The sequence below is a fragment of the Eriocheir sinensis genome, chromosome 7 (assembly GCF_024679095.1).
Source record: "Eriocheir sinensis breed Jianghai 21 chromosome 7, ASM2467909v1, whole genome shotgun sequence".
Taxonomy (NCBI): Eukaryota; Metazoa; Arthropoda; class Malacostraca; order Decapoda; family Varunidae; genus Eriocheir; species Eriocheir sinensis.
Window position 1 is genome coordinate 19,091,901 of NC_066515.1, and position 27,500 is coordinate 19,119,400.

The 27,500-nt window shown below is 42.6% G+C and overlaps 2 protein-coding genes across 8 annotated transcripts in view; one reads left to right on the plus strand and one right to left on the minus strand.

Moving 5' to 3' along the window:
- Positions 1 to 27,500, minus strand: part of LOC126994161 (potassium voltage-gated channel protein Shab-like) — a 199,023-nt gene that overhangs the window by 91,711 nt on the left and 79,812 nt on the right. For all 7 annotated transcript variants that reach the window (XM_050853424.1, XM_050853420.1, XM_050853412.1 and 4 more), the window contains exon 2: positions 8,380 to 9,159. In XM_050853424.1, the coding sequence (XP_050709381.1) occupies positions 8,380 to 9,096 (717 nt within the window). In that variant the 5' untranslated portion in view covers positions 9,097 to 9,159. The remainder of the gene's footprint in view (positions 1 to 8,379; positions 9,160 to 27,500) is intronic.
- Positions 1 to 27,500, plus strand: part of LOC126994189 (short-chain dehydrogenase/reductase family 42E member 1-like) — a 131,805-nt gene that overhangs the window by 13,574 nt on the left and 90,731 nt on the right. The gene's annotated exons all lie outside the window — the stretch shown is intronic.

The following is a 27,500-nucleotide window of genomic DNA, read 5'->3' on the forward strand; positions in this document are numbered from 1 at the left end:
GCCAAGGGAGCGACGCGGGGAAGGGACCAACTTACAGCCCGGGACGGTTCCCTTGTTTTGGTTTTTAGTTTTTTGTTTTATTTTCCTTGAGGGGGCCTTCTTGTTTTGGGTTTGGGTTGGGTTTGGTTGGGTGTGTTTTTGTGTTGTTGGTGAATTGGTTTGTTTTTGTTCTTTCTTATTGTATGTTTTTTTCTTGTTTTGCTACGTTGTTTGTTTGTTTGTTTTTGATATAATATATTGTATTTCTCTATTATTTCTTTTTCTTATGTTTGTTTACTCTTTTTTTTTCTTGTTCCTCCTCCTCTTCCTCCTGTTTTCTCCTTTTCTTCTTTTTCTTTTTTATTCTTCTTGTTCTTCTTGTTCTTTTTATATTCTTTTCCTCGGTTTTCTTTTTTTCTTCATCTATTTGTTTTTCATTTCTCGTTCTTTTTTTTCTCTTCTTGTTCTCCTCCTCCTCCTCCTCCCCCTCAACCCTCCCTCCCCCCCCTTGCTCCCTCCCACAAAATATTTCCCCACTTTTCCCGTCCGATCTGAGGAGGCGGGGAAAAAAAACTCCTTAAAAAATAACTCTTAAAAATAACTCCCTGAGAAAATAAGTCGCTAATTGCCTTGCTAGTGAGGAAAAATGAGCCTCGCGTGTGCAGGTGTGACGGACAGGTGAGGTTGGGCAGGTGTGGTGCGTGTCTCAGTGACCTTTCGATTACCTGCGACCTCCGTTTTATTGTTTGGTTTGGTTTTTTGTGTTTGTTGATGCTGCGACTTTTTTTGTTGGTGTGATTTTTTTCCCCGGTTGATTCTTTGTTGTTGTTTTAAGAGGTGAGGGTTAGATTGGAGGCGTGTTTGTTTGTTCGTTTGTTTGTTTGTTTGTTTGTTTGGTTTCTCCTTTCCTCTTTTCTCCTCTCCTCTACTTTCCTTTCCTTTCCTCTCCTTTCCTTTCCTTTTCTTTCCTTTCTTCTCTCCTCTCCTGTCTCCTCCTTTCTCCTCTTCTCTTCTCTTCTTTCCTCTTTGTTTGTTTTTTTGTTTTTCGTAGTTTTTATTGTATTGTTTTTTTTTTGTCTTTTGTCTTTTCGTTTTTTTTTTCTTTGATCTTTTTTGTGTTTCAAGAAAGAGAAAGTTGTCCGTTACGTCTTTTCTTTCTTCCTATTGTTTTCTTTTTTCTATTATTTTTCATTCTCTCTCTCTCTCTCTCTCTCTCTCTCTCTCTCTCTCTCTCTCTCTCTCTCTCTCTCTCTCTCTCTCTCACTAAGTTTGCGAATGTTAGTCTTTTTCAAGTGTTTGTTTCATTAGCGTGATTCTTGAGCAAGGAGGAGGAGGAGGAGGAGGAGGAGGAGGAGGAGGAGGAGAAGGAGGAGGACTAGGAAAATGAAGATCAAACAGAACAAGACAAAAAAATAAAATAAAAACACACACACACACAAAATCATATATACATTTTTTCATCACCACCAACTACACCACCACCACCACCATTATCACCATCGCCATCACCATCATTCTCTCCCACCCCATCAAGCTCAGGTGAAGGGCGGAAAATTATATAATCAGGCGTCATTACCCATCAAAAGCGCGGGCGTTTGGGATGCTGAAAGGGCGCAGGCGAGTGTGAAAACGTCTGCATGTGTTGGTCTATCTCTGCACAGGTGTAATTTCTACCCGAGTTTACCTGCTTAGGGTTAATTAATGGCCCTGACTAATGAGTGGGGTGCGAGTGGGGTCCCTTTTCTGTGTTGTTGAAGTGGTTTGGTTCATAGTAATTTAAAGGGAAGGGAGAGAAGGGGATGAGAGGGAGAGGTGGAGAGGGAGAGGGAGGGAGTGATGGAAGAAGGGAATGAGTGAAGAGGTAAGATGAAGGGAGGGAAGTGGTTTGGTTCTATTGATTTAAGAGGAAAGAGAAGGGGATGGAAGGAAGAGAGGGAGTGAGGGAGGGAAGGAAGGAAGAAGGGGAGATAGGATTAGTGAAGGGATGAATGAATAGGAAAGAGGAAGGGAAAGAAGGGAAAGGGAGAGAAGGGAATGAAAGGAAGGTAAAGAGGGAGAATAAGAGGGAGTGAAGGAAGGAAGAAGGGGAGATAGGATTAGTGAAGCAGGGACGAATGAATAGAGAAGAGGAAGAAAAGACAAATGAGGGGAGAGAGAAAGAGAGAGGATCAAAGGGGAAGGATGGGAAGAGGAGAAAGCAAATGAGGAAAAAGAGAAAGGAAGAGGAATAAAGAGGAAGTTATTTAAATAGTGTTAGAAATAGGAAATGAGAAAAACCTTGAGGGTAGGAGTTTGGGAAGAAGAAGAAGAAGAAAAAGAAGAAGAAGAAGAAGAAGAAGCAAAATAAAAAGAAGAAGAAGAAGAAGAAGAAGAAGAAGAAGAAGAAGAAGAAGAAGAAGAAGAAGAAAGAGGAGGAGGAGGAGGAGAGGGATGGAAAGAGGGCAAGAGAGAGGAGTCAAGAGGAACGGAAGGGAGGAAGGAAGGAAGGAAGGGAGGAAAGGAAGGGAGCGTGAACTCAAACTTAGGGAGAAAGGGGACATGAGGGAGGGTTCAGGGAGAGAGAGAGAGAGAGAGAGAGAGAGAGAGAGTCATAAAAGGAGACATGAAGAGATCCTTTGCAATGACTTCTATAAATGTGAGATTGGTCTTAAAAAATCCTCCTTCTATCTATCTATCTATCTGTCTATCTATTTATCTATCTATCTATCTATCTCTTCTCCTTTTCTCCTTTCTTTCATTTCCATCTTTCCTATTTTTTCCTTCCTCTTCTTATCTCGTTCCTTCCTTGCTTTCTTTCTTTTCGTCTTTTACTCCTTGCTTTTTTTCGTTCCCTCCTTCCTTCCTTCACGTATTTTCACCCTCCTCCTCTTCCTCCTCCTCCTCCTCATCATCATTCTTCCTTTTCTTTGTCTCCTTTTACCTGCCTTTTCTTGCTTCCATTCTCATTCCCTTCCCTCCTTCTTTCCTTCCTTCCTTCCTTCCTTCCTTCCTTTCTCTCTCCCTTCCTTCCTCCATTCCTTCCTTTCTTCCTTTCTCTCTCCCTTCCTTCCTTCCTTCCTTCCTTCCTTTCTCTCTCCCTCCTTCCTTCCTTCTTATCTTCCTACCTACCTACCTTCTTCCTCCCTTCCTCCCTTTCTTCCTTCCTTCCTTCCTTCCTTCCATGTCTTCCACTTTCCCTTCGTCATCTATTCTTAATTTCCCGAAAGATGGCAAAAAAAAAAGGAACCTGACGTCTGGAAAAGTGTCTTAACGAACATGTCACCAACTTGATAGCACGCACGCACACACACACACACACACACACACACACGCACACATACTCCCCCTCCCCACATACGGACACACACACACACAGTTACAGCCCCATAAAACGCCCGTCGGTAGTTTGTATGTAGACTAAAGCGTCATCAATATGCAGTGCTCTCGTATGACAAGTGAGGAGAGGGAAAAAAAGAGCGAAGGAACATCAAGGAAGGATATAAAGGACACTGGAGAGACATGTGCTGGAAGGAGGTAGTTTTCCCCTCCTTCTTATCCTTTTATCTCCCTTCTCCTCCTCCTCCTCCTCGTGGTCGTAGTTTTCCTCCCCCTCCTCCTCTTCGTTTTCTTTTTCTTGTTTTTTTCCTATTTCTTGTCTTTTTCTTGTCTTTTTCGGTTTGGATAATATTTTAAGTTTATTTTGGATTCAGGTCTTTTTTCCTCTTCTTTTTATCTCCTTTTCCTCCTCCTCCTCCTCCTCGTGATAGTCGTACTCTTCCTCCTCCTTCTCCTCTTCGTTGTCTTTTTTTTCTCCATTTTTTTCCTATTTCTTGTCTTTTTTTCTTGTCCTTTTTGGTTTGGATAATATTGTAAGTTTTATTTTTCATTCAGGTCTTTCTTTCTCTTCTCTTTATCTCCATTTCCTCTTCTTCTTTTTCCCAAACTCATACTCTTAAATTATTGTCCTGTTTCCTATTACTTCCATCTCATATTATTACTTTCTCCTTTATCCATCTTTCTTTCTCTTTTCATTTGTCTTTTCCTCTTTTCTTCTTTTCCAATCCCATTCCTTCTCTTTCTCCTCACTTCTCTTCCCCTTCATCTCCCTTTCCTGCTCCTCTCCTCATTCATCTTCTCTTTTCTTCCTTTCCATTTTCCTTCTTTCTTTTCCTCACTCTTTCCCCTTTATCCCCCTCTTTCTTCTCTCTCTCTCCTCATTCGTTCGTCTTCCCCTCTTCCTTCCTTCCTATTCCCCTTTCTTTCTCAATCTCCTCATTTGTCTTCTTTTTCCTGATATCTTTCCCTTCATCTCCCATTTCTTCTCTTTCTCCTCATTCGTCTTCTCCTGTTCCTTCTTTCCCATTCCCCTTTCATTCTCTTTCTCATCATTTGTCTCCTCCTTTTTCTTGATATCTTCTCCTTCTTTTTCCTCTCTTTTTCCTCATTCGCCTTCCCCTCTTCCTTCCTTTTCATTTCTTTTTTCTTCTCTTTCTCCTCACTTGTCTTTCCCTTTCTCCTAATATCATCTCCTTCATCCTCCTTTTCTTTCTCCTCTTCAATCTTCTCTTCCTTTCCATTCCCCTTTCCTTCTCTATCTCCTCATTCGTCTTCCCCTTTTCCTTCCTTTCCATTCCCCTTTCCCTCTCTTTCTCCTCACTCGTCTTCCCCCCTTTTCCTGATATCTTCCTCTTCATCTCCCCTTTCTCTTCTCTTTCTCCGCATTCGTCTATCAGGCAATGGATAAAAGGGGTGTTCGGGTGGATCATAACTCTACCTTTTTGGCACCTGTTATCGACCGATGTTCCCTTTTTTGTGAATCTAATTATCTACAGTCAATCTGATCGTTGGGTAGATTGTGTGACATGGCTCTCCGCTACCTGATCCCTTTTATGGCCCTTTGAATAGATTTTGGTTAGTTATTTGTGGGTTTTAATTGTTTCTTTTCGTTTATTATTTATTTGTTTTTTGTTGTTATTTCTCGTTACTTTATTTATTTATATTTTTTATTACTTCCTTTTTGTCTTTATTTGTCTTTTCTTTGTTTTGTCTCTTATTTCTTTTGTTTAATTTTTGTCTGTCTTTTATTCGGTTTTGTTTTTTATTATTGTTTCTTTTTTGTCTTGTTTTGTCTCTTCTCTTTTATTCATGCTTTAGTTTATTATTATTATTGTTTTTTTTTTGTTTCTTTATCTGCATTTATCTATCTATCTATAATTATTTTCACGGTTCTCTTCCACAATTGTCGTGAATATCAACTTCATTATCGCTTATTTAATGGTTCAGCTAAATATCTAGAATCGTATATTTGCTCTCTCTGTTCTCCTTCTCTTTCTCTCCTATCGTAAATCAATTCGTCAATATTTTCCACCAATAGCAGCGCGGCCCCTTCATTGGCGCGCCCTTATTGGTGGAGACAGGTTTCCCGAGGCTCTAATTGGTGGAGGCGTGGTCCAAATAAGCTCACAATTGGTCCAGGAAAAAACACGCCCTGTGGTCTTTTGGGAGAGCGAAAAAAGGGAGACGGAAGAAAGGGAGAGAGAAAGGGAAAGAAGGTGAAGAGGTTATTGAGGACGTAAGATTGTTTTTTTTCTTTTTTTTTTTCTTTTTCTACTCGTGTTTTTTTTGGGGGGGGAGACAAGAAAAGGGAGAGGAAAGAAAAGTGAGAGAGAAAGGGAAAGGAGGTGAAGAGGTTATGGAGGAAGGTGGAGTATGGTATTTATATTATCATTTTTTTTTGCTTATAAGTTTTTTTTTGAAGAGGAAAAAAAAGGAGAGAGAAGAAAGGGAGAGAGAGAGAAAGGGAAAGGAGGTGAAGAGATTATTGAGGAAGGTGGAGTGTGATATTTGTATCATTTAATTTTTTCTATTTATGTTTTTTTATGTTTTTTGAGAGAGGAAAAAAAAGAAGAGGGAAGAAAGGGAGAAAGGGAAATGAAAAGGAGGTGAAGAGGTTATTGAGGAAGATGGACTCTGGTATTTGTCTTCCTTTTTTTCTTTTTTTTACTTATAAGCGTGTTTTTTTTGGGGGGGTGAGAGAAAAGAAAAGGGAGAGGAAAGAAACAGGAGAGAAAGGGAAGGGAGTTGAAGAGGTTATTGAGGTCAGTGGAGTGTGGTATTTTTTTAATCTATTTTTTTCCTACTTATAAGGTGTTTTTTCATTGTATTGGGAGAGAGAAAAAAAAGGAGAGGGGAGAAAGGGAGAGAGGGAAAGGGAAAGGAGGTGAAGAGCTTATTGATGACGGTGGAGTGTTGTATTTGTATTATTTTTTTTCTGTTGATAAGGTGTTTTTTGGGAGGGGAGAGGAAAAAAGGAGGAAATGAAGGAGATAGAAAAGGAAGAGAGACGAAAAGGTTATTGAAGACGTAAGGTTTTGGTATTTCATTTTATTTATTTATTTACTTTTTTTTTACTTATAAGGTGTCTTTTTTGGGAGAGGGAAAAAAGGGAGACGGAAGAGAGGGAGGGAAAGGAGGTTAAGGTTAATATTGAGGAAAGTGGGGTCTGGTATTTCTATTTCCTTTATTCCCTTTTTTTTATAAGGTTGTGTGTCTTATCTATCTGTATTTGTTCATTATTACTATTATTTTTATTATTATTATTATTATTATTATTATTATTATTATTATTATTTACTATTCCTAATTCTCTTTTACTTTATCCTTTTCTTAGGTTCTTGTTGTAATTATTTTTCTACTTAACACATTTCTCCTTGTAAAACTTCTATAGGTTGGAATGTCAGGGAAGGTCAGCATATGAAAGTCTACGGGCCCAGCGTGCCATATTTCACTTACTCGGCGCTGCTACCCTTCTCTCTCTCTCTCTCTCTCTCTCTCTCTCTCTCTCTCTCTCTCTCTCTCTCTCTCTCTCTCTCTCTCTCAGTGAATATAAACAAAAAAAAGAAGCAAAATATGAAAGCAAAGCGAAGGGAAGGAAGAGCTGAGATTCTTCCGTTTTCTTCATTGACAAAAGGGGCCGAGGAGGAGTCGCTATGACGTTAAGTTCGAAGCTGTGTTTAGGAGGACAATAAAAAGACGAAATAAACAAAAGACGCTGAGCTGGACTAACTTTATGAGACAAGTTGATTTAATGGGTCAGAGAGAGAGAGAGAGAGAGAGAGAGAGAGAGAGAGTTGAACGTATCATTATATCTGAAGTATCAAAGGAATGAATGAGATATATATACTTTTATCTGTACTTATTGTGATTCCATTTATTTACTGTTTGAATATGTAAGGTGAACGGGTGATTCATCCTACACACACACACACACACACACACACACACACACACACACACACACGCAAACACTCTCAACTTTTCCTCCAGGTTCATTACTCCTATTTTTCTTCTCCTTCTTCATTCCTTGTGTCCTCATTCTTGTCCTCCTCTTCCTCCTCCTCCTCCTCCTCCTCCACTTTCCCCTCCTCTTTTCTCCTTTTTTCCTCCGAGGACAATGGAGGTGTGTAGGTCAGGGGTGAGTGTTCCCCGTCCATTTTGATCTTTGTGCTACACTCAACACCACTACACCCTCATAATGCTTTGTGTGTGTAGGTGTTTGTGGGTGTAAATGACGTGTTTCTTTGTGTGTGTGTGGGAAGGGTGTGTAGGCGTTGCTTAGGGGCCGTGTGCGTGTGTGTGTAAAGGGGGAAGGGTGTGTGTGTGTGTGTGTGTGTGTGTGTGTGTGTGTGTGTGTGTGTGTGTGTGTGTGTGTGTGTGTGATCGAGTGACATCTGGCGCTTGTTTTGTGAGGGTGTGTTTGTGTGTTTGTATTCCCTCGTGTGGTGTGCGGTGGTTTATGGCGCGTCGGATAAGATTTACTGCTTCTCCTCCTCTCCTGTGTGTGTGTGTGTGTATGTGTGTGTGTGTGTGTGTGTGTGTGTGTGTGTGTGTGTGTTTGCCGGCTCTGCGGGGGCGGGGTGTCGGCTGCTAGTAGGGGTGTGTGAGGAGAGGGGGGAGGGGGATTAGAGCATTTTCCAGGCGAGATGTTCAGGGCGAGGTTATGGCTGTGGAAAATTACTGCTGTGGGGGGACGGGGACGGAGGGACTTGGGGACGGGGGACGGGGATGCGTGTAAAGGTGAGGGTCTGGGGTTGGCTTGAGGGGAAGTAGGGGCCTGGCGATGGTGTGAGGGTGTGAAGGGTGGAGGTGAAGGTGGGGTGTGAAGAGTGGAGGTGAAGGGTGTGTGAGGGAGAGGTGTGAGTGGGGGGAAATGGTGTGTGAGCGATATGATAGTTGGTAAAATGTGAGGGTACGAAGATGGGATGTGGAGATGGGCTGGGGCTGTTGGTGTGTGAGGGTGAGAGGTGTGAGGGGGGGAAATGATGTGAGAGACGATCGTTGGTGTGGGGGCGTAAGGCAGGGCGGAGAGGGGTCCAGGGGTGCTCCAGGCGCCAGGCGTGGCCGGGGGGCCCTGGTACTCACCCGGGCGGCGAGGGACGTCTGCGGCTTCTCGAGCAGGTCCCACAGGAACTTCTGGTAGGGCGCGCACCAGCCGTCCCCGAAGTCCTCCTCCTCGCGCTGCCTTAGGGACTCCGCCTCCTTGCGCATCTCCTCGTGCACGTGCTCCTTCCGCTGGTGGTACTTGTGTTGGCAGCACGACTCGAGGTACAGCTCGTCGATGCCCCAGTACTCGAGGTCGTCGGAGAAGGCCAGCACGCACATCTCCTCCACCAGGTGGAGCTTGCCCGTGCGGTAGAAGTTGAGGATGGAGGAGAAGGAGCGCGGGTGGCGGTCAAAAAAGTATTCGTTGTCGATGAGGGAGTAGTCGTCGCAGATCTCCATGATGGCCTCGTGGGTGTTGCACTCCCGCAAGCGGCCCAGGCGGGTGTGCGGCAGCCGCTCCAGCGTGCGCCACAGCACCTCGTGCCGCACGCCGCCCACGTTCAGCTGCACGCGGCGGTTCAGCGCCTTGGAGCGCATGATCATGAAGGGCTCCGGCGGCAGCGAGGTCATGGAGCGGCTGTGCAGGCGCGTCAGCCCCGCCGAGCCGCGCCCGCCGCCCTCCTCCTTGTCGTCGTCCAGCGTGTCCATCAGCTCCTCCTTGTCCGGCGGGACGTCGCCCCAACGGACGCCCAGGGTGCCGCCGCCGCCGCCCGTGCCGGCCTCGTGCGGCGCCCCGCCCGTCCCGTCCCCGGTCATGGCCGCGCGCCGCCCTCACCGCCTCCCGCCAGCCTGGTCCGCCGCCCGCCGCGCTCCATCACCCTGCGGGGAGAGAGAGAGATGGTTACGCCCTCGTCGTCACACGCCCGTACACACCCACACCCGCCCTCTGTCTGACCCTCGCACCCACTCACCCACACACACACCCACTCACCCACACACGCCGTGCATCCTCACAACGATCCATTCCTTCCGCTCCCACACCCTCTACCGACACTTCCCGCCCCTTCCCCTCCCCTTTCCCGCCCCTTCCCCTCCCCTTTCCCGCCCCTTCCCCCCTCTTTTACACCTTTCTACCCCTTTCCACCCCTTCCCGCCCCTTCCAACCCCTTCCCGCTCCTTCCCACCATTTCCCGCCCCTTCCCTACCCCTTCCCGCCCCTTCCCTACCCCTTCCCGCCCCTTCCCGCCCCTTCCAACCCCTTCCCTCTCCTTCCCCTCATTTCCCGCCCCTTCCCTACCCCTTCCCTCCCCTTCCTGACCCTTCCCCTCCCCTTCCCTACCTCTCACGCCCACCCTACCCCTTCCGCCTCTTCTCCCCTCTTTCCTTCCCATCCCTGACCCTTCTTACCCCTTCCCGTCCTTCCCTACCCCTTCCCTGCCCCTTCCTGCCCCTTGTCCACCCCTTCCAACCCCTTCCAACCCCTTTCCGTCCCTTCTCGCCCCTTGCCCACCCCTTCCAACCCCTTCCCGTCCCTTCCCGCCCTTCCGTGTGTGGCGTGGGTTGGTGTCGATCCTCCCGCCGCACCACAACCGCCCACAACCGCCCCGAGCTGTGTGTGACGTGAAGGAATGTCGAGAAAGGGAGGGAGGGAGAGAGAGAGAGAGAGAGAGAGAGAGAGAGAGAGAGAGAGAGAGAGAGAGAGAGAGAGAGAGAGGAAAAAAAAAGACAGGGAAGGAAGGGACGGAGAAAGGGTGACAGACGTTGAGGGAGAAAAAGAAGGGGAGGAGGAAGGGACGAAAGAGGAGGAGGAGGAAGACAGGAGAAAAAGTTGGAGGAAAGGAGGAAGAGGAAGGAGGGAAGAACACGCTACCTCCACACGCTCTGAACATGGAGGTAATTTTTAGGTTCACTCCCTCCTCCTCCTCCTCCTGTTCTTCCTCCTCCTCCTCTTCTTCTTCCTCCTCCTCTTCTTCTTCCTCCTCCTCTTCTTCTTCCTCCTCCTCTTCTTCTTCCTCCTCCTCTTCTTCCTCCTCCTTCTCCTCCTCCTCCTCCTCCTCCTCCTCCTCCTCCTCCTCCTACGACGCCAGTGGAGTTTTCATCTAATATTTAAGCTTTAAACTCCACGGAACGCTATTTTTTTCCTCCTTTTCTTCCCTCTTCTTTTTTCTTTCCCTTTATTTTTTTCCCTTTTTTCCCTCATTTTCTTCCTACTTTTTTCCTTCCCTTTTTTTCCTTCCCATTTTTTTCCTTTCCTGTTTTCCTTTTCTTTCTTCTTCTTTTCTATTCCTTCCCTTTTTATCCTTTCCTGTTTTCCTTTCCTTTCTTCTTCCTTTCTTTTCCTTCCCTTTTTTTCCTTCCCAGTTTTCCTTTCTTTTCTTCCTCCTCTGTTTTCCTTCCCTTTTTTTCCTTTCCTGTTTTCCTTTCCCTTCTTCCTCCTTTCTTTTCCTTCCCTTTTTCCTTCCCAGTTTTCCTGTCTTTTCTTCCTCCTTTCTTTTCCTTCCCTTTTTTCCTTCCCAGTTTTCCTTTCCTTTCTTCCTCCTCTGTTTTCCTTCCCCTTTATTCCTTCATTTTTCCCCTTCCCTTTTTTTCAGCGTCATATTCTTGGGACACAGAGTTAAAAAAAGTATGCAAGTATTTCAAGTGTGTCTGTGGAAAGTTTAAAATTATTTTCTTTTTTATTATTATTTGCTTGTTTCAACGTTTATATTATACCTATGAGAGAGAGAGAGGGAGAGGGAGAGGGAGAGGGAGAGAGAGAGAGAGAGGGAGAGGGAGAGGGAAAGGGAGAGAGAGGGAGAATTTTTATAAGCTATTTCTCTGCATACTATTGACTCTCTTTCTTCCCGCGCCGAATTTCGCACAAAGTCGGATATTGCAACCGGAAAATTCTTCGCGGCTTCCCATTTTCTTTCGCCTTTCTGAACCTTTTCCAGAATCCTCCTTTAGCTTCTCCTCCTCCTCCTCCTCCTCCTCCTCCTCCTCCTCTTTCAAAATCCGTATCATCCACCTACAACCTTTATTTTTCTTTCCCTTTTATCTTCTCTTCCTCCTCCTCTTTCTCCTCTTCCACCTTTCTTCTTCCTTCCTTCCTCCTCTTCCTCTCATCTCAAAACCCTAATTATCTTTCTCCTCTCCTCTTTCCCTAAATTTTACCTCCCTCTTCCTCTTTCTCCTCCTCCTCTTTAATTTTGCCTCTTCCTCCTCTCTTTTAACATCCTCTTCCTCTTCCTCTTCCTCTCATCTCTGAACCCTTATTTTTACTCTCCCCTTTACCTTCCTCTTTCTTTCTCCTCTTCCTTCTTTCTTTTATTCCTTCCTTCTCCTCCTTTCATCCTTTCTCCTTGCATCCTTTCTTTCTCCTCCTTCCTTTTATCCCCCTCTTTTTCTCCCTTTTATCCTTTCTCGTTCCTCCTCCCTTTCCTCTCTTTTTCTTCTTCTTCCTCTTCTTCTTCCTTTCTTTTTCCTTCTTTCTTCTCTTCTTCCTATCATCTGTTTCCTTGCTTTCTCTCTCCCATTTCCTCTTCTTCCTTTCGTTTACCTCCATCCTCCTCTATTTCCTCTTATCTCTCTCCTTGCTTCCTCTTTTCACCTTCCTCTTCTTTCCTTCGTTTCCTCTTTTCTTCCTCTTCCTCTCATATTTAAACCCTCAATATCAACGCAGCATACTTTTTCATCTTTCTTTTCGCCCTCAAATTCCAACCTTTTCTCCTTCCCGCCTTCTTCTTTCCTTCTCTTTTCCCCTTTTCTCTTCTTCCTTTCGTTTACTTCCTTTCTTCCTCTTCCTCTCATCTTCAAACCCTTAAAATCCACTCAACACCTTTTTTCCCTTTCTCTTTACCCAAATTCCAACCCTACCGACCTTTTCCTTGCCTTCCTTCTTCCTCTTTTTCCTTCCTTTTTTCTTCTTCCTTCTCTTCCTTTCATCTTCAAACACTTAAAATCACCTCAACGCCTTTCTTCCTTTTTCCTTTCACCCAAATTCCAACCCTCCCCGCCTTCTCCTTGCCTTCCCTCTCCTTCTTCTTTCTTCCTTTTTCCTTCTTCCTTCTCTTCCTCTCATCTTCAAACCTTTAAAATCCACAATACTTTTTCCCACCTTTCTCTTTACCCAAATTCCAACCCTTCCCTCCTTCTCTCTTCGTCCTCCTCCCCTTCCTTTCTTTGATCCTCCTTTCTTTTACCCCCTTCCTTCTCTTCCTCTCATCTTCAAACCGTTAAAATCCACTCAACACCTTTTTTCCTCACTCTCTTCCCTCTCTCTCCCGCCCTCTCCCCGCCCGTCCCCGCCCACTCACGCCCACGCCACCCCATCCTCCGCCCCTTCCCGCCCACCGTCTCACTCCCCCGTCAATCAGACCTGAAAGGAGGGAGAGATAGAGCTCAGGGAGTCATTATTTCTCTCTCAGGTCACCGTAACCTTTGACCTCTGCGGGAAAAATCAATAACACGTCTTTCCCTCCTACTCCTCTCTCTCTCTCTGCTCTCTCCTCTCCTCCTCGGACAGCTGACTGGAGGAGGAAAGGAGTAGGAGGAGGAGGAGGAGGAGGAGGGGGAAGGTGACTGAGTTGGACAGACAGGCGGAAACAGAAGAGAGGCCATTAACGTTAGGACATAGCGGATGGTAATAGGGAACAGTGGAAGGCGGAGGAGACGAAGAAGTTAAAGGGAAGGGACGGGGAGGTCTTTAAAGGGAAGGGGACGTGTGAGGAGCCCGAGAGGTGAATGGACAGACGGAAGGAACAAAGGAGGGATGGGAAGGGTTAAGGTGAGGAGGAGAATAAGGGGAAACGAGGATGCATAAAGGAATGGATAGAAGGATGAAACAAAGGAGGGATAGGAAGGGTTAGGGTGAGGAGGGGAAGGGAGTGAGGAGGAGATGAAGGGAATGGAAAGAAGGAAGAATACAAAGGAGGGATAGGAAGGGTTGGGTTGAGGACAGGAAGAAAGTGAGAAGGAGAATAATGTGAAAGGAAGAGGAGGTGAATGGATAGAAGGAAGATGGAAGGGAGGGATAGGAAGGTTAGGTTAACGAGAGGAAGGAAGTGAGGAAAAGGAGAATGAGAGGAAAGGAAGAGGAGGTGGATGGATAGAAGGAAGAAACAAAGGAGGGATAGGAAGGTTAGGTTAAGGAGAGGAAGGAAGTGAGGAAAAGGAGAATGAGGGGAAAGGAAGAGGAGGTGGATGAATAGAAGGAAGAAACAAAGGAGGGAGAGGAAGGTTAGGTTAAGGAGGGGAAGGAAGTGAGGAGGAGAAGGACGAAGTGAATGGACTGAAGGAAGGAATAAAGAATTGATAGGAAGGTTATGTTAAGGAGGTGAAGGAAACGAGAAGGAGAAGCAGGGGAAAGGGAAAGGATGTATAAGGCGTAAGAAATAAATGTATATAGGAACAAAACAAAGAACAGAAGTATAGGAAGGTTTAGATTGAGTTGAGAGAGAACAAAGAGAAACAAAAAGGAAGAAGGAGAAGGATCATGAATATATAAAATCATAAAACAAGGGAATCATAGAGGAAAAGTAAATAGAGGGATATAAGGAAACGAAGAACACAAATATGCATAAAGAGTTGGATCGCTTAAATGGCAAACAAAAAGGAAGAAGGAGAAGGATCAGCAATAAAGAAACTAATAAAACAAAGGGATTATAGAGGGAAAATAGAGGAAAAATGAACTAATAAGAGCTGAATAGATAAATGAAAGGAAACAGAAGATGCAAGCTGACATAAGGAGTTAGATCGCTTCAATAAGGAAAGGGAAGGAAAAAGAAGAATGAGTAATAAGGAAAACCATAAAACAAAAACAATATAGAGGGAAAAAAAAGGAAAAATAAGCGAATAAGAAGAGCTGAATAGATAAATGAAAGGAAACAGAAGATGGAAGTTGACATAAGGAGTTAGATCGCTTCAATAAGAAAAAGGGAAGGAAAAAGAAGAATGAGTAATAAGGAAAACCATAAAACAAAGACTATATAGAGGGAAAAATAGAGGAAAAATAAGCGAATATGAAGAGTTGAATAAATAAATGAAATGAAAGAAAAGATTAAAGTTGACATAAGGAGTTAGATCGCTTCAATAAGAAAAAGGGAAGGAAAAAGAAGAATGAGTAATGAGTTAAACCATAAAACAAAGACAATATAGAGGGGAAAATAGAGGAAAAATAAGCGAATATGAAGAGCTGAATAGATAAATGAAATGAAAGAAAAGATGGAAGTTGACATAAGGAGTTAGATCGCTTCAATAAGAAAGGGAAGGAAAAAGAAGAATGAGTAATAAGGAAAACCATAAAACAAAGACAATATAGAGGGGAAAAAAAGAGGAAAAATAAGCGAATAAGAAGAGTTAGATAAATGTAAGGAAACAGAAGATGGAAGTTGACATAAGGAGTTAGATCGCTTCAATAGGAAAGGGAAGGAAAAAGAAGAATGAGTAATGAGTCAAACCATAAAACAAAGACAATATAGAGGGGAAAAAAAGAGGAAAAATCAGCGAATAAGAAGAGTTAGATAAATGAAAGGAAACAGAAGATGGAAGCTGACATAAGGAGTTAAATCGCTTCAATAAGAAAAAGGGAAGGAAAAAGAAAAATGAGTAATGAGTCAAACCATAAAACAAAGACAATATAGAGGACAAAAAAAAAAGAGGAAAAAGTCAACAAATAAAGATGAGATTAGAAGGAAAGTAAGAAAAAGGAAAGGGAAGGGAAAAGAAGAATGAGTAATGAGGAAAACCATAAAACAAAGGCAATATAGAGGACACAAAAAAAGAGGAAAAGTCAACAAATAAAGATGAGATTAGGACAAAAAAAAGCCCATTCATTTTAGGAGACAGATGACTATACATTATGGGCCAACAAGGGAACACGGGAGGAGAGGTGGAAAAACCGAGAGAGGGAAAAATGTGAGAGAGTAGACGGAGAGAGGAAGGAGAGAGAGAGAGAGAGAGAGAGAGAGAGAGAGAGAGAGAGAGAGCGAGAGCGAGAGAGAATATGCAGACAGACAGACAGACAGACAGACAGACAGACGGAGGGTAGGAAAGAGCAAAGGCGAGAGCTCATGAGATTATAGACTTCGATAGAGTGACAGAGATGGACCGATTGCCACCTCGAGGAGAGAAAGGGAAAGGAGCGAAGCATATAGACAGACAGACAGACGGAAAGACGGACGAAAGGACAGAGATACAGGTAGACAGACAGACAAAGACAGACAGACAGACAGACAGGGAGACAAAGATAGACAGACAGACAAGCACATAGACAGACAGAAAGACAGACGAAAGGAGAGACATATACATACATACAGACATACATACATACAGACAGACAGACAGACAAAGACAGACAAGGAGACAAAGACAGACAGACATACAAGCACACAGACAGACAGACAGACAGACAGACAGGGAGAAATAAAGACAGACAGACATACAGGCACACAGACATAAAGACAAAAACAGACAGACAGGAAGAGTTTAGAGCAGAAAATAGAGATCATAAGGTTATCAAAATGAATGTATTGAACGAACAGAAGACACGAGGGAAGGAAGAAAAGGGAGTCCAAGATACAGACAGAGAGACAGACAGACAGGGAAAGCGAAGGTCACACTGGAGCTCACAAGATCATCGACTTTGTGAGAATAAATGGCAGTGACGAACGGGGAAAAACCGTGAGGAAAAAAAGGAAAGGAACTGAAGTATGCAGAGAGATAGACGGAGAAACAGAAACAGACAGACAGACAGGGAAGGGCAGAAACTAGAGCTCACAAGATTATGGACTTTGGGATAATAATTGACAGTGATGAACAGATAAAACCCATGAAAAAAAAGGACTCATTCAGACAGACAGACGGAAACACAGACAGACAGACAGACAGGGAGAGTTAGGACCACAGACAAGAGCTTATAAGATTATCGGCTTTGTGAGAATGAATGACAGTGACGAACGGAGAGGGAATCATGAGGCGAGAAGAGAAGAGACAGACAGACAGGGAGACGGAAACACAGACAGACAGGGAGACGGAGACACAGATAGACAGGGAGACGGAAACACAGATAGACAGGGAGACGGAGACACAGATAGACAGGGAGACGGAAACACAGATAGACAGGGAGACGGAAACACAGACAGACAGGGAGACGGAGACACAGATAGACAGGGAGACGGAAACACAGATAGACAGGGAGACGGAAACACAGATAGACAGGGAGACGGAAACACAGATAGACAGGGAGACTGAAACACAGATAGACAGGGAGACGGAAACACAGATAGACAGGGAGACGGAAACACAGACAGACAGGGAGACGGAAACACAGACAGACAGGGAGACGGAAACACAGATAGACAGGGAGACGGAAACACAGATAGACAGGGAGACGGAAACAGAGATAGACAGGAAGACGGAAACACAGATAGACAGGGAGACGGAAACACAGACAGACAGGGAGACGGGAACACAGATAGACAGGGAGACGGAAACACAGATAGACAGGGAGCCGGAAACACAGATAGACAGGGAGACGGAAACACAGATAGACAGGGAGACGGAAACACAGACAGACAGGGAGACGGAAACACAGATAGACAGGGAGACGGAAACACAGATAGACAGGGAGACGGAAACACAGATAGACAGGGAGACGGAAACACAGATAGACAGGGAGACGGAAACACAGATAGACAGGGAGACGGAAACACAGACAGACAGGGAGACGGAAACACAGATAGACAGGGAGACGGAAACACAGACAGACAGGGAGAGCTAAGACCACAGACGAGAGCTCATCAGATTATCGACTTTATGAGAATAATTGACAGTGACGAACAGATAAAACCCATGAGGCGAGAAGAGGAAGGACAGACGGACAGGGAGACGGAAACACAGACAGACAGAGCGAGCTAGGGCCACAGACAAGAGCTCACAGATTATCGACTTAGCGAGAATAGATGACAGTGATGAACGGACAGCCACCACGAGGAACGAAAGAGGAAGAAGCAGAGAAAACAAAGGATTCCGGGGACCAGGAGTGACAGGCTGCAGCTACTTAGGAAGGGGCGTAAAAGACAGACAGCGACGGTCAAACAAAGAAACGAGCCCACACAGAGACGCCACACACGCCAGCACGCAACGGGCCAGACAAAAGGGAGACCAGGGGCTTAAGACACACCCAGATTGGACAGACCCTTCAGACAGGAACCCAAGATGTATGTCACCCAGATTGGACAGACCCTTCAGACAGGAACCCAAGATGTATGTAGGTGTTATGTATATATAGAGATAGTGAAATGTATAGTGGAATTACTTTTCAACATACACAAACGGAAACTTATACATAGAAAGACCAGGGGATTAAGACACACCCAGATTGGACAGACCCTTCAGACAGGAACCCAAGATGTATGTAGGTGTTATGTGTATGTGGAGATAGTGAAATGTATAGTGGAATTACTTTTCAACATACACAAACGGAAACTTATACATAGAAAGACCAGGGGATTAAGACACACCCAGATTGGACAGACCCTTCAGACAGGAACCCAAGATGTATGTAGGTGTTATGTGTATATAGATATAGTGGAATGTATAGTCCTGTTCCTCCTCGACATACACAAATAAAAATACATAACGCAGACAGACCAGGGGCTTAAGACACACCCAGATTGGACAGACCCTTTATACACGAACCATGGATATTGTAAGTCATGTATGTAGGTGTTATCTATATATAGAGATAGTGGAATGTATGGTGCTGTTCCTGCTCGACATACATAAACAGAAACTTATACATAGAAAGACCAGGAGATTAAGACATACCCAGATTGGACAGCCCCTTCAGACACGAACCATGGATACTGTAAGGCTCTGGTATGTTGGTGTTATGCATATAGGGATGTGTGGAATGTATAGTGAAATTTCTGCTCAACAAACAAACACAGAAACAGTCAGACCAGAATACTAAAGTTGGTTAAACGAAAGAGAGACAGACATACAAAGACAGGCCTTCAAGATACACATAAGAACTTCAAACAGAAAAAAAAATACAAAAATAGAGAAATACAGAATGAGACAAATACAGAATGAGACGGATATACCAACACAAGCTTTGAAGATACACATTAGATCTTCAAACATAAACAATACAGAAATACAGAAAGAGACAGGCATACAAAGACAGGCCTTCAAGATACACATAAGAACTTCAAACAGAAAAAAAATAGAGAAATACAGAATGAGACAGACATACCAACACAAGCTTTGAAGAGAGACATAAAATCTTCAAACATAAACAACACAGAAATACAGAAAGAGGCAGAAATACAAAGACAGCCCTTCAAGATACACATACGAACTTCAAACAAAAAAAATAAAAAAATAGAGAAATACAGAATGAGACAGACATACCAACTTGAAGATACACATAAGATCTTCAAACATAAACAATACAGAAATACAGAAAGAGACAGGCATACAAAGACAGGCCTTCAAGATACACATAAGAAGTTCAAACAGAAAAAAAAATAGAGAAATACAGAATGAGACAGACATACCAACACAAGCTTTGAAGAGAGACATAAAATCTTCAAACATAAACAACACAGAAATACAGAAAGAGGCAGAAATACAAAGACAGGCCTTCAAGATACACATACGAACTTCAAACAAAAAAAAATAAAAAAAATAGAGAAATACAGAATGAGACAGACATACCAACTTGAAGATACACATTAGATCTTCAAACATAAACAATACAGAAATACAGAAAGAGACAGGCATACAAAGACAGGCCTTCAAGATACACATAAGAAGTTCAAACAGAAAAAAAAATAGAGAAATACAGAATGAGACAGATATACCAACACAAGCTTTGAAGATACATATAAGATCTTCAAACATAAACAATACAGAAATAGAGAAAGAGGCAGACATACAGACAGGCCTTCAAGATACACATAAGAAGTTCAAACAGAAAAAAAAAATACAAAAATAGAGAAATACAGAATGAGACAGATATACCAACACAAGCCTTGGAGATACTCATAAGATCTTCAAACATAAACAATGCAGAAATACAGAAAGAGGCAGACATACAGACAGGCCTTCAAGATACACATAAGAACTTCAAACAGAAAAAAAAATAGAGAAATACAGAATGAGACAGACATACCAACACAAGCTTTGAAGATACACATTAGATCTTCAAACATAAACAATACAGAAATACAGAAAGAGACAGGCATACAAAGACAGGCCTTCAAGATACACATAAGAAGTTCAAACAGAAAAAAAAAATAGAGAAATACAGAATGAGACAGATATACCAACACAAGCTTTGAAGATACACATAAGATCTTCAAACATAAACAATGCAGAAATACAGAAAGAGGCAGACATACAGACAGGCCTTCAAGATACACATAAGAAGTTCAAACAGAAAAAAAAATAGAGAAATACAGAATGAGACAGATATACCAACACAAGCTTTGAAGATACACATAAGATCTTCAAACATAAACAATGCAGAAATACAGAAAGAGGCAGACATACAGACAGGCCTTCAAGATACACATAAGAAGTTCAAACAGAAAAAAAAATAGAGAAATACAGAATGAGACAGATATACCAACACAAGCTTTGAAGATACACATAAGATCTTCAAACATAAACAATACAGAAATACAGAAAGAGGCAGACATACAGACAGGCCTTCAAGATACACATAAGAACTTCAAACAGAAAAAAAAATACAAAAAAAGAGAAATACAGAATGAGACAGACATACCAACACAAGCTTTGGAGATACTCATAAGATCTTCAAACATAAACAATACAGAAATACAGAAAGAGGCAGACATACAGACAGGCCTTCAAGATACACATAAGAACTTCAAACAGGAAACAATACAAAAACAGAGAAATATAAAATGAGACAGACATACCAACACAAGCTTTGGAGATACTCATAAGATCTTCAAACATAAACAATGCAGAAATACAGAAAGAGGCAGACATACAGACAGGCCTTCAAGATACACATAAGAACTTCAAACAGAAACAAAAACACACACTAACAGATAACAGGAAATTCAGTAGTGTTTTGGGGTATTGATACAACGAAACTAAGCCGCAACGTACCTTCCACTCATCCCTATACACACAACACCTTCATACTAGTGCCTTACAAGACCCATACAAGCGGTAACCCGGATGTCCCACTGTCCCAGCATCGCGTGAAATACGTATATGTGAAAAAAACCTTGCTTTAAGCTTTTAATATCACGTTTTTGGTATTGATTATATATAGAAAATTGCGATTACTTTCCTATTTGCCATTTTCCTTGTTTTTGGTTTAATTACGTGGTTCATGGTGTAAAGTCTGGATGAATGGATAAAAAATGGATAAGGATGGTTAAAGGTTCCCTCACACCACAGGCTCAGAGGGTCAAGGGTACGGAGATGAGCACCGCCGCCACGCGTATCTGTAACCACCCCCAACTTTGCCTTAACTTAGAGTCTTACAACACGAGGAACCCCTAAACTCAAACCCACACGCAACACAGTGGGACACAAATCTAACCCGGGACTCAAAACTATAGTAACTGAACCCATTTAGACACCAGCCAAGGTCACAGAGAACCCGGACAGCGCTCAGCAAGACTCAAGTAAACCCAAAAATTGCAGCGGACTCTCACGCAATACAATGGGACAAAAATCTAACCCGTGACTCATAACCTACAGTAACTGAACCCATTTAGACACCGGGGAAGATCACAGAGAACCCGGACAGCGCTCAGCAGGACTCAAGTAAACCCAGAAATTGCATCGAATTCACACGCAATGCAATGGGACAAAAATTTAACCCAGGACTCATAACCTACAGTAACTGAACCCATTTACCAACCGGTCAAGGTCACAGAGAACCCGGACAGCGCTCAGCAAGACCCAAGGGAACCCAGAAATTGCAGCGGACTCACACGCAATATAATGGGAGAAAAATCTAACCCGTGGCTCATAACCTACAGTGACTGAACCCATCTCATTTACCCGCCGGTCAAGGTCACTGAGAACCCGGACAGCGCTCAGCAAGACTCAAGTAAACCCAGAAATTGCAGCGAAGTAAGATTAGCACGAACTCACGGCGACATGCAACACGCGAAGGCGAAAGATAACAGACCGAGGACTTGTTACATTCATGCATTGGACGGATCCAGTGCAGACGATCCCCAGGGTACAGGAAGCCCAGGACGACCCCAGGAAGACCCAAAGGAACCCAGAGATTGGAGGAAAGGAATATAAACACAATAAATAGAAACGAAGAGAAGAAGTGGACCAGAGATAGATGAAAACACACCCAGATTTTTATTTTTATTTTTTTTACAACAAAGGAGACAGCTCAAGGGCATAAAAAAGGAAATAATAATAAAAAAAAGCCCGCTACTCGCTGCTCCTAAAAAAAAAGAATCAAAAGAGGTGGCCGAAAGAGAGGTCAGTTTCGGGAGGAGAGGTGCCCTGATTGGAAAGATGAGACTTGAAACAGACAAACAGACATTGAAACGGATACCAGCATGACCAGCAAACAGACACGAACACAGACACACACGCAAATAAAGATAAAAGATACAGAATGAGAGACTAGAAGCGACACAGACAAACCATCAACAGACATAAACAGACACAGGAACAGATAACACCGAAACCCGACAAACAGAAACACAGACAGACAGACAGACAGACCAGAACACAAAACTCAAACCACAAACCGAACCAGACACAGACGACCTTCCACACACCCAGACAGACAGACAGACACAGACAAAGGAAGCCGGACCGGAGCTTTCAGACGAAGGGAAGCGACTCAGGACAGCTCGAGATGGCCACTGAGAGACTAACACAGACTTGAAGGTATTAAGTCGGCCTCGGAGAGCATTAGACGCGCCCATGTTACCCCGGACCCCACTTCGATCCCCTCCGAACCCCCTTCGATCCCCCCCCGACCCCCCCGGAGACCATCGGATCCCCCCAGAAGCTCAGAACGGCCCTCAGACAGACAAACGGTCCCCCGGAGACACCTACACGCCCCCAGACATCCCCAGGAACTTCAGAATGGACCCAAGAAGACCCCAAAATAATCCAGACTTCTAAAAACTTCGAATTCTTCACAGACAGACAGACAGACAGACAGACAGACCCAGGAACTTTAGAAGACCACAAGAAAACCCAAAAATATTCCAGACAGTACCGACCCCTTCCAGACAGCCACAGACAGCCACAGAACCCCCAAAGAGTGAGAAAAGAACCACATACACCTCACAGATAGACAGGCTGAACCAAATAAAGCCAAGAAAGGTCCCTACAGACACAACAGACGAACAGACAGCATCAGAACCCACAGAAATCCCTAGAGAATGCAAAAAGAACCTCCTAGACTTCACAGAGAGACAAACAAGGCCAATACAGGTACTTAAGACACTAAGGAGAGAAACAGATTAGAGGAGGAGGAGGAGGGGAAAGGAAGAGAAAAGTAAAGAAAGGAAAGGAATACTAGGAGGAAAAAAGGAATTAGAAGAAGGATGATGAAAGAAGAAAATGAAAGAAATGAAAAAGAGAAAAGAAAAAGACATACAACAGACCAACAGACAGACGTAGAACCTTCCCATTTGTGAGGAGGAAGAGAGGAAAGAAGAGAAGAAAAGTAAAGAGAGAAAGAAAAGGAATACTAGGCGGAAAAAAGGAATTAGAAGGATGATGAAAAAAAGGAAAGAAATGAAAGATAGAAACGAAAAAATAAACATACAACAGACCAACACGCAGACATAGAACCTTCCAAAGCCTTCCAGACAGAACCAGAACCTTCCAGAGAGTGAGAAGAAAAAAAACTACCCCCACCCCCCCCCCCCAGCGAGTCCTTGGTATTGCATTTACGAGTGTTGGGAAAGTTGCCAAATGCGAGAGAGAAATATTACTATCACGTTCGTAGTTTTGGTGTTGTTGCCCCTAGTAATGGAGAGAGGAGGAGGGAGAGGGAGGAGGAGAGGGAAGGGGAGAGAGAGGGAAGGGGAGAGAGAGAGAGAGAGAGAGAGAGAGAGAGAGAGAGAGAGAGAGAGAGAGAGAGAGAGAGATTAAAAGAAAGGAAAAAAAGCAAAAGGGAAGAGAAGAAAAAAAAGTTGAGAGGGAAGAGAAAGAGAAAGAGGAAAAGAGAGGCATAAATAAAGATAGATAAAGATAGACAAAGATATATAAAGATAAATAAAGATAGACTAAGAAAGATACACAAAGATATATAAAGATAGATAAAGATAGATAAAGATAGACAAAGACAGACAAAGACAGATAAAGATAAACAAAGATAAACAAAGAGAGAGAGAGAGAGAGAGAGAGAGAGAGAGAGCGAGAGAGAGAGACAAATCACCATTTACTCTGACTCAACAACTCACAACAATAAATTCTCTCTCTCTCTCTCTCTCTCTACTCTCTCTCTCACACAGATAATCTAAAGAATCTAGAGAAGGGAGAGAAGGAAGATATATTCTCTCTCTCTCTCTCTCTCTCTCTCTCTCTCTCTCTCTCTCTCTCTCTCTCTCTCTCTCTCAGAACTTATTCGTTAAGGTACGTGGAGTGAATGAGGAGGAGGAGGAGGAGGAGGAGGAGGAGGAGGAGGAGGAGGAAGAAGAGGAGGAGGAGGAGGGTTGTGTTTATGAGAGGTAGTAGATGGATTATGTAAGGTGGGAGGAGGAGGAGAAGGAGGAGGAGGAGGAGGAGGAGGAGGAGGAGGAGGAGACGACAAAGGTAGGGAAAAAAAAAGAGTAAATGAAAGTGGTGTGTGTGAGAGAGAGAGAGAGAGAGAGAGAGAGAGAGAGAGAGAGAGAGAGAGAGAGAGAGAGAGAGAGAGAGAGAGAGAGAGAGAGATTAAAAAAAAAAGTCTTGACATACAATTTAAGTTTCAAGACTCCTCCTCCTCCTCCTCCTCCTCCTCCTCCTCCTTCCTCCTCCTCCTTCTCCTCCTCCTCCTCCTCCTCTCCTCCTCCTCCTCCTCTTCCTCCTCCTCCTCCTCCTCCTCCTCCTCCTCCTCCTCCTCCTCCTTCCCCTCACCTTTCCTTCTGCCTCATATCTTCTCTCACCCCTTTCCTTCCTCCTCCTCCTCCTCCTCCTCCTCCTCCTCCTCCTCCTCCTCCTCCTCCTTCCCCTCCTCTTTCCTCTTCTGCCTCATATCTTCTCTCACCCCTCTCCTTCCTCCTCCTCCTCCTCCTCCTTCTCCTCTTCCTCCTTCCCCTCACCTTTCCTTCTGCCTCATATCTTCTCTCACCCCTTTCCTTCTTCCTCCTCCTCCTCCTCCTCCTCCTCCTCCTCAACCTTTCCTGGAACGCGCGTGTCCTGAAATATTCACAAGAAACCACCACCACCTCCACCTCCACCACCTCCACTGCGGTTTCTTTCTCCACAATCCACCTACATTATGTTCTAGTTTAGCGTAGATTGGCCCGGTGGTGGTGGTGGTGGTGGTGGTTGTGGTGGTTGAAACAGGTTATGGAAGAAGACGAGAATAAAGAGAAAGAAGGATTGAAGGAACAGAGGAGAGAGAGAGAGAGAGAGAGAGAGAGAGAGAGAGAGAGAGAGAGAGAGAGAGAGAAGGAAGATAAATATAGATGAAAAGAAGGGAATGGAGGAATAAAAGGAGGGAAAGGGAAGGTGGATGAAGAGAAAGAGAGAGTGAAAGAAAGGGAAAGAAAAAAAAGGAGGAAAAAAATATGGATAAAGAGAAGGAAAAAGTAAATGGCAGGAAGAAAAAGAAAGTAGAGAAAAAACGTCTGATGAAAGAAAGAGCCGAAAGAATAGAAGAATTAGAGAGAAAAAGGAAGGAACTAAAAATAAAAGAGAATGAAGGGAAGGAGGAAAGAAAGGAGTAACTGAAGACATGGAAGGAAGGAAGAAATAAGGAAGGAAAAGAAGTTAGTGAATGTATGTTAAAGAAAAAAAATAAAGTAACTGGTTTAATAAAGACTGAAAGAAACAACAAAAAACACACACAAGGAAGAGAAAAAAAGGAGAAATGAAAAATGATAAAAAAGAAAAGAAAAGAAAAAAAAGTTACTGAAAGACTGTGAAGGGAAAAAAAATAAAGTAACTGACTGAGGAAACAAAAAACAAAATAGAAAAAACTAATAGAACACGAGAAGGTATGAAAGACAAAAAAAAGAAAAGTAAAGAAGGAAAAAATAGTTAATGAAAGAATCTAAGTAAAAAAAATACAGTAACTTGCCTAAAAACAGATTAACCGAAAAAAAAATACGAGAAAATGAGAAATGAAAAATTATAAAAAAAAAAAGTAAAGAAGGAAAAAAATTAGTTAATGAAAGTATACTAAGAAAAAAAATAACCGGTTCAAAAAGACTGACTTAGAGAAACAAAAAAACAAAACAAAAAACACAAGAAGAAAATTAGTAGAAAAAGAGAAGAAATGAAAGATGAAAAAAAGAAAAGGAGGAAAAAATGAAGTTAATGAAAGAATGCTAAGTAAAAAAAAACACAGTAACTTGCCTAATAAACAGATCGACCGAAAAAAAAAATACAAGAGAAGATGAGAAATGAAAAATTATAAAAAAGAAAAGTAAAGAAGGAAAAAAATTAGTTAATGAAAGTATACTAAGAAAAAAAATAACCGGTTCAAAAAGACTGACTTAGAGAAACAAAAACAAAAAACAAAAAAAAACAAGAAGAAAAATAGTAGAAAAGAGAAGAAATGAAAGATGAAAAAAAGAAAAGAAGGAAAAAAAGAAGTTAATGAAAGAATGCTAAGTAAAAAAAAATAACTGGTCTAGAAAAAAGATTAACTGAAAAAAATACAAGAGAAAATGAGAAATGAAAAATGATAAAAAAAAGTAAAGAAGGAAAAAAAGTAGTTAATGAAAGTATGCTAATAAAGAATATAAAATAACCGGTTTTAAAAGGATTGACTTCAAGAAAAAAAAATAGTAGAAAACAGAAGAAGAAACGAAAGATGAAAAGAAAGAAAAAAAGGAAAAAACAAGTTAATGAAAGTATGATACCAAAAAAAAAGACTGACTGAAAAAAAAGAAACACAGGGAGAGAAAAAAAGGAAGGAAAGAAGAAAAAAATAAAAGTAATGAAGGATGACGAGATAAAAGGAGCAGTTTAAAAGCACTTCTGGATTTTAATTAAGCAAACAGGTAACAGGGAACGCTAATAAACAGGAGGAGAGACAGGAGGAGACTGAGAGAGACAGAGAAACAGACAGATAGACAGACAGCCAGGTGGACGATCTCTCTCTCTCTCTCTCTCTCTCTCTCTCTCGCTCTCACGCTCACACACACACACACACACACACTCAAAGGGAATTTTAGTTAGTGTTTGTTTGTTTGTTTGTTTGTCCGTCGCTAATTAGTCAAGATAAATGAAGAGACAGTGACCGTTTTTTTTCTTTTTTTTCTTATTTTTTATTTCTTTTCCTACTTCCTCTTTTATTTATTTATTTATCCTTTTTTTTTGTTTTTTTATTTTATTTTCCTGCATTTTTATTTTCCTTTCTTTTTCTTTGTCAGTTTTCTTCACTTTTCTTTTCTTTTCTTTTCTTTACCTATTTTATCTTCTTTCCTCTCTTCTTTTTCCTCTAATCTGTTTCTCTCCTCTCTCTCTCTCTCTCTCTCTCTCATCTCATTCTCTTTCTTTTGCTTTTTACTCTTATTTCCTCTGTTTCTCCTCCTCCTCTCATCTGTTTCTCTCCTTAGGCTCTCTTCTCTTCTCTCTTCCTTCTCTTCTTTCTCTCATTCCTCTCATTCTCCTCCATTCTCCCTCTCTTCCTCTTTCCCATTATCTCGGAAATATTCGTCCATTTTCATAATAGCACTTCCTTTCTCTCTCTCTCTCTCTCTCCATATTATTATTCTCACATGATTTTCCTTTTTTCTTTATATTCTTTCATCTTTTTTTCTTTTTCTCTTTTCTTTTCGTCATTTCTATGTAAATCATAACATTCTTTTCTTACTTTCTTTTTCTTTTCTCTTTTCTTTTTCATTCATTCTTTCTTCGCTTCTCTCTCTATCTCTCTTTCTATCTATCTATCTATCTATCTCGCACCCTATTGGTCGCTCCAGGCACCAACAACAGCTCCCGACCAATCAGCGAGCGAGATCACCAACAGGCGGAAGGTGATTGGCTGGGCCTCCCGAAGCCCTCCCTTGATTGGCCCGCAGTGGTTCATTTAGATCCCATTT